Source organism: Notolepis coatsorum (assembly GCF_963971535.1).
Source record: "Notolepis coatsorum genome assembly, chromosome: 16".
In the NCBI taxonomy this organism is placed as follows: domain Eukaryota; kingdom Metazoa; phylum Chordata; class Actinopteri; order Aulopiformes; family Paralepididae; genus Notolepis; species Notolepis coatsorum.
Genome location: NC_140180.1, coordinates 2,123,677 through 2,131,176, shown reverse-complemented (window position 1 = coordinate 2,131,176; position 7,500 = coordinate 2,123,677). Strand labels below are relative to the sequence as shown.

Here is a 7,500-nt window from a genome sequence, read left to right as displayed (position 1 = left end):
GCTGGAGTGTAGGGTGGAGTAGGTCGGTCAGGTAGGAGGAGCGGAGGCCTGGTGCTGGAGTGTAGGGTGGAGTAGGTCGGTCAGGTAGGAGGAGCGGAGGCCTGGTGCTGGAGTGTAGGGTGGAGTAGGTCGGTCAGGTAGGAGGAGCGGAGGCCTGGTGCTGGAGTGTAGGGTGGAGTAGGGTCAGGTAGGAGGAGCGGAGGCCTGGTGCTGGAGTGTAGGGTGGAGTAGGGTCAGGTAGGAGGAGCGGAGGCCTGGTGCTGGAGTGTAGGGTGGAGTAGGGTCAGGTAGGAGGAGCGGAGGCCTGGTGCTGGAGTGTAGGGTGGAGTAGGGTCAGGTAGGAGGAGTGGAGGCCTGGTGCTGGAGTGTAGGGTGGAGTAGGGTCAGGTAGGAGGAGTGGAGGCCTGGTGCTGGAGTGTAGGGTGGAGTAGGTCGGTCAGGTAGGAGGAGCGGAGGCCTGGTGCTGGAGTGTAGGGGTGGAGTAGGTCGGTCAGGTAGGAGGAGCGGAGGCCTGGTGCTGGAGTGTAGGGGTGGAGTAGGTCGGTCAGGTAGGAGGAGTGGAGGCCTGGTGCTGGAGTGTAGGGTGGAGTAGGTCGGTCAGGTAGGAGGAGCGGAGGCCTGGTGCTGGAGTGTAGGGTGGAGTAGGGTCAGGTAGGAGGAGTGGAGGCCTGGTGCTGGAGTGTAGGGTGGAGTAGGTCGGTCAGGTAGGAAGGGGCCAACCCGTGCAGGGATTTGTAGGTGAGGAGGAGGATCTTGTAGGGGATTCGATAGTTGATGGGGAGCCAGTGGAGTTTTTGCAGGGTGGGGGTGATGTGCTGCCAGGGTTTGGTGCGCGTGAGGACCCTCGCAGCAGAGTTTTGGACGTACTGTAAGCGATCCAGAACCTTCTTGGAGGCACCAAGAAGGATTCCGTTACAGTAGTCGAGGCGGAAAGTGATGAAGGCGTGAATGAGTGTTTCCACTGAGGTGTCGGAGAGTGAGGGGCGGAGGCGGGAGATGGTTCTGAGGTGGAAGAAGGCGGACCTGGTGACAGACTTGACGTGAGGGTGGAATGAGAGGGTTGAGTCCAGTATTACGCCCAGGTTCCTTATCTCCGTGGAGGGGCAGATGGAGTAGCCATCCACGGAGAGAACAAGGCGGTCGATCTTTTGGAGGAATGAATGAATGAATGAATGAATGAATGAATGAAAACCTTATTTAACAGATTGCAGAATGGGTACAATACAGTACGGCTCAATACATACAATTGTTAAGGGGATGCAGACCAGAGAAAAACTTTTGTCTTGTTTACATCAGGGTCCCCCATTTTCAATTCATAGTGACATACACAACATACATGATATCATGACATTTATGGCATAGGGACATACATGACATACATGACATACAGGTATATAGTACTGTTACATTTGTGACATATATGATATGCAAATATACAGTACTGTTACTGTATATACATATGATTTGATTTTATTTTATTAGGGATCCCCATTAGCTGGTGCGATAGCAACCAGCTAGTCTTCCTGGGGTCCACACACAAAAAAATACAAAAACAATCACTATTGCAAAAACAAAATTATTAAAAGTCAGTACACACAATGCATAATGAAACTACTGTAACAATTAAGATAGCTAAAATTACATTAGTGTAAAACAAAAACAAAATTACTTTTACAGTGTTAAAAACCATTTAAAAACAATTTAAGATTCTTTTTAAACATGAATCTACTGTAAATGCAGCAGAGGTTCCGAGGCAGGCCATTCCAAAGAGTTAATGCTCTAAAAATAAAAGATCTCCCCAGAGCGCTGGTTCTAGGACCTGGCCATTCAAGCTGCCCACTACTGGAACCTCTAGTGTAATGCTCGTGCACAGTATTACTAAAAACAACCTGATTATGTATAAAAACAGGAGTCTTACTGCTCATGACCAACTTGAACAGCACAAGTATATTAAAAGACAATCTATTTTCAACGTTAAGCCAAGAGAGGCGGGCATGCATACGGCTCACATTAGACCTTAGTGAGCAGCCCAGTACCAACCGTGCTGCCCTGTTCTGGACCACCTGGAGCTTCCTGAGGTCACTACTGGCAGCAGACGACCACATCGCAGAGCAATAGTCAAGATGACATAAAACTAAACTTTGCACTATCTGACATAAAAGGGGACGGGCAACAAAAGAAGCACATTTCCTGGAAATACCAATTGCTCTTCCCATTTTTAAAACAATATATAATTAATATGCTGAGACCAAGACAGAGTGCAATCCAGCATCACTCCAAGGAGTTTAGTACTTTCAACTTGTTGAACTGCCGAATTACACAAGTTTAAATGAAGCTTTGGATTTGTAGATAACCTGTGCCTTGTTCTTGTTGATGGGGAGGAGACTGTACATTAGGAGGGGGTGGGTGGGTGGGAGAGAAATATACATACGGTGGGGAGAGAATATATACATACGGAGGGGAGGAGACTGTCTATTAGGAGGGGCTGGGGAAGCTACAACTATTAGTCTTCTTACTGTTGAGTTGGAGGAAGTAGGCGGTCATCCATGTTTTTATGTCCTGGAGGCAGGCAGTGAGGGAGGGGGAGGGAGGGGAGCAGAGGGTTTGGTGTGGAGGTAAAGCTGTGTGTCGTCTGCGTAGGAGTGGAAGTGGAGGCCATGTTTCCTTATGATCTCACCGAGTGGGAGGAGGTAGATGGTAAAACGGAGCGGGACCTAGCACCGAACCCTGGGGAACACCCTGTTTAACAGCTGCTGGAGCTGACCTGGAGCCCCAGAGGGAAACATACTGCCACCTGTTGGTCAGGTAGGATGAGAACCAGGACAAGGGGGTACCAGTGATGCCAAGGACACTTTCCAGACGGTCTAGGAGGATTGAGTGTGAGATGGTGTCGAAAGCAGCCGAGAGGTCCAGGAGGATGAGGATGTTGATGCAGCCAGCATCAGCAGCCACGAGGAGGTCATTTGTCACCTTGATCAGGGCGGTCTCGGTGCCGTGTTTAGCCCTGAACCCAGACTGGAGTGGTTCGAACAGGTCATGGTGGGCCATGTGACTCTGTAGCCGGGCGGCTACTGCGCGCTCGAGGACCTTGCTGAGGAAGGGGAGGTTGGAAATGGGGCGGAAGTTGTTGAGGTTATCGGGGTCCAGACCGGGTTTCTAGGGGAGAATTGGGGTGACTGCTGCCACCTTCAGGTCAGCAGGGACGGAGCCAGTGGACAGGGAGGAGTTGATGATGTCTACCGTGAGAGGACAGAGGGCGGGCAGGCCAGCCTTCACCAGGGTGGTGGGCATGGGGTCCAGAGAGCAGGTGGAGGACTTAGAGCCAGCTTCATGATGGAGTCGGTGTCCACCAGGAAGAAGGATGAAAAGGAGTAGGTGGGATGGGGCAGGAGGGGGTCATGTTTAACACCCGGAGATCAGGGGGTCATAGGTGTGGGGGACACAGGAATAGACTGCAGCTGCTGGTAGATGGCATGCGTGGGGGACACAGGAATAGACTGGAGGTGCTGGTAGACGCCATCGATCTTGGTTTGGAAGAATTCCGTGGATCTGTTGCAGAGATCGGAGGAGGTGGTCTGGAGGGTGTTGTCAGGGGGCCGGAGGAGTTTGGTGATGGTGGAGAAGAGGGCTTTGGAATTCCCTTGGCCTTTGGTGATGACGTCAGAGTAGAGAAGGAGGATTTGGTTTGGGTGAGGGCGAGTCTGCATGATCAAGTTCAACAATGTGTGCTTTTATTTTTGATATTCCTCAATTCCACGTTGAAATTACGAGATTAAGTGTGGGGGTCGCCAAAAAGAATCCTAAATAAAATGGGGTTGTGGTATTAAAACGTTTGAGAACCCCTGGTCTAGTGTAACAGTGTAACAGAGTGTAATGTTAACTTACTAGCTTATTTTTGGACGACAGTAACGTTAGCTAAAAATACATAGACTAGGCTACTGCGTGCATAACAGTAGCCTACATCAAATAAAAGTAGGCTACATAACTAATAAAATTAAGAAAACTGTAGTACCAGTCATCATCAGGGAAATTAGGTCTATTCAGCAGGTGTTACAGTCCTGTGTCATACTGTAGGCTACATTTCTATTGACATCCGTTTACCCTGTAATAAAAAAAAAATGCTATTCCTTTTCATCTCCTTTATAATTAATTGTTGTAGTAACCTTTGGTTTGTTGTGTTACAGTTCATATAGTTAGTTACATCAGTGTTTTAAAGTGCATATCATTAATGTTAATGCCAAATAAACTTTCCCATTATGCTATATTAGTATTACACTGCAGTTTACTGCTTTTTTGGACTCTGTAAATGTAAAACTACATTTCATTGTAATGACAATACTGTTAAATAAAATGGCCATTAGTATGCATGCCCATCTTATGTACAGTATAGCAGCCATGCATCTTTTTAAGTTTTTCATCTTCATGAATCTGAAAAAATACTAGTAGACTAACACCCAATGGTCATACACTCTTCTTTTCTCATCAGATGCTGTTACGACCCCTGAGGTCGAAGGGTAAAAGGGCTGTAACATAAAACATTGATTGACAGAAAGGATGACCAGGTTTGTAAACAAAGATTATGTTTATTGATAATGAAGGAAACACCGGTAACTCAAGGGTGAGCCAAGGCCAAAACAACAAACAAACACCACTATTCTCCAAAACAAACCAACCTAATCTATGGTAAAAAGAAATTACATTCCATAACCTAAACCATTACCTAACAAAAACAGGAGACAATGCCCAAATGAAATGGCGACTCACCCCATCAGTGCTTCCTGAGAATGAGAAAATAACACACATTAGTGATATGATACAGAACAGGTAAATACTATATGTATATGGCAGGACAGCAAACTACTGCCAACTACAAGTATAGCAAAACAAAGCATCATTAACTGATACTAGCTCTCTATGGCCACTAACAGCGGTACAAACAATTGCTCAACGACCTGAGCACATGGCCTAGCCGCATGTCAGAGAGAGAGCGAATTAACCGATCAGCCAGGTTTAAGCAGGGTGTGGTGATCCAGGATTGGGTGGTGGGTCAGGGTGATGATCCAGGATTGGTCTGCAGGAATCCTGAAACCCATCCACCAATCGGTGAGGTGCTGCAAAGTAGTCCACCAATCAATGGAGGGGCAGGAATGGCGGGGGATGAATGGTGGAGTACGGGTTTTGACTGAAGGGAGGAAACAAGATGGAGACAAAACAAACACTGGGGAAGCAAAGACATTAAGGGATGTAACCTCCACCTCAGAAGAGCCCAGCTCACAACGCACAGCACCATCGAGCACCCCCCCTCTCCCCTCCACCTCAGAAGAGCCCAGCTCACAACGCACCACACCATCGAGCACCCCCCCTCCACCTCATGAGCCCAGTGATACAGCATCAGGAATAAAGACGCCACCCATAGGCCCGGCTGACTGACCATCTCCTCTAACTGATGAGGTAAGAAGAGAGTTAGTTCACAGAGGACCATTCCAAATAAAAAAAACAGCTTCACATTTCCAAAACAAAAGGACAGCGTGAGTCTTAGTCGACGGAGGAAACGTCAGAAGAAGCTGGCTGACTCCAAAGAGGAGGAGAGGTTGCACTGCCTCTTCTGGTATCTAAGAGAGCGTACAAACGGAACAGGGAAGGGTTAAAGGCAGTGATGCAGTGGTCATGGGACGGGGGTTGCACACCGTTCCACCAGGTCTTTGAGAATGGACGCGCGTGCACACAATAATGCGTGCCACTCGACTCTGCGCCAAGTACCCACCTTGGCTACTTTGCATAACAATAGCTCAGGTCGTCAGGTTGTGTTCAAATACTACAGTTGGACCATTCACACACAAAACCTGTGAATGGAATGTGTTACATTCCATTCCTGGAGGCAATTAGGCATCGTCTTTGTTTTCGCGAGGGAACATGCGCATGCGCGGGAGCGCGCGTGCATGTGGCGTCATTAAAACACAGTGCAACCAGATATAATAAAATCACCACTGCACCACTGGTTAAAGGACCGGAAAATTCTCACCTTTTTACACATTCACACACTGACGGCAGAGGCGACCGACCATGCACATCGGGAGCGGTTAGGGGTTAAGTGTCTTGCTCAAGGACACTTCGACGACGCGCTGCCCGGGTGGGAGCGGGCATCGAGGCGGTTGTCATACCAGACACTGCGACGCAGCTATAATGCAACTAGGTGCAACATTCACCAGAATTTGAGGAGACCGCCGGTGGGCTCTCCTCCTCAGTCTCCTCAGACCCGTCCCACCAGAGGGGCAGCCTGCTGTGTGCGTCCTCCTTCTGGGGCGGCTCATCCCACATGTAGTTACCTGTCATGTGATGGGTCTCACAGTACCGCCCTGCACACACACACACACACACACGCACACACACGCACACACACACACAGGTAATCATGAGCTCGTAAACTCCAATATTTCATTCTGTTATAGTTAGAACTAGTTCTATTTTTTATAGCTAAAACTCATTGTATTCTTTATTGTAATCCAATTAAATCACATATAAATCGTGATAATCATATTAAATCATCGATCAAACGATATATTGAGTATATGGATCCATTTAAGTGGAGAACGAGAGATTCCAACATTCCACATAGTTTGAAAACATTGAAGCACAGTGAACACATCATGTGACCCGCCGCGGTCAAACCCGCCATTCAGAACTAGGTCAAAATGGAGATTTGAGATCTTATCTATATGTCTCCTTATTTGCTAAACTTAATACGACTTGTAAATACTGTGACGAGCCTTGCGGTGTTCAGGCTCGAGGCACGGACCAAAACAAACAATTCCAATGTCCACACAAGCACAAGCACAATTTCAATAAACTAATTATATTTATTGATCTGCAGTACAAGTCCGATGGGCAATAGAGGGGTCATATAACAGTCCAGGGTCAATACACGTTCCAGGTTCTCGTACAAAAAGGGAATGTTCAATACTCAAGGGTTTGTCGTCCGGTCCAGGGTCAGTTTCACAAGGGGGTATCTCAGCCAGTCCAGGGTTCAGTACCACGAACACCTTCTCGCTCTAACCTCTCCTTCAAACTACCTCTTAACTCACAAACTCAGTATCTCACTCTCTCTCCACGATCTCTGCTCCTTCCTCACCTCCACTCAACTCTTCTCTGTCTCTCCTAGGGTTTTATGCTATGTGTGTCTTGTGTTTGTGTGTGTGTGTGTGTGTGTGTGTGTGTGTGTGTGTGTGTGTGTGTGTGTGTGTGTGTGTGTGTGTGTGTGTGTGTGTGTGTGTGTGTGTGTGTGTGTGTGTGTGTGTGTGTGTGTGTGTGTGTGGTGTGTGTGTGTGTGGGATGTGGGTGATCACGTGGTGCACAGGTGTGTTCCATCAGTCCTAATCAACTCCCTAATTAACTCTCCTCCTCCCGTGGCAGTAGTATCTCCCATCCTCCACGTAGCCACGGGACGGGGGATGATATCTGCCACAACACGTTAATTCTTGTTGGATTATCCGACAGTATTAT

General features: G+C 47.9%; 2 protein-coding genes across 2 annotated transcripts in view; one reads left to right on the top strand and one right to left on the bottom strand.

The window, feature by feature from the left end:
* The window catches only part of enpp6 (ectonucleotide pyrophosphatase/phosphodiesterase 6), a gene marked incomplete at its 5' end in the record, with an annotated part of 26,592 nt that extends 20,274 nt beyond the window's left edge, over positions 1 to 6,318 (bottom strand). The window contains one exon of the mRNA XM_084331357.1: positions 6,207 to 6,318. Within this exon, the coding sequence (XP_084187483.1) occupies positions 6,207 to 6,318 (112 nt within the window). The remainder of the gene's footprint in view (positions 1 to 6,206) is intronic.
* A 94-nt stretch (positions 6,319 to 6,412) lies between these two features.
* Positions 6,413 to 7,500, top strand: part of LOC311242401 (organic cation/carnitine transporter 2-like) — a gene marked incomplete at both ends in the record, with an annotated part of 14,205 nt that continues 13,117 nt past the window's right edge. The window contains one exon of the mRNA XM_084331356.1: positions 6,413 to 6,420. Coding sequence (XP_084187482.1) covers positions 6,413 to 6,420 — 8 coding nt within the window. The remainder of the gene's footprint in view (positions 6,421 to 7,500) is intronic.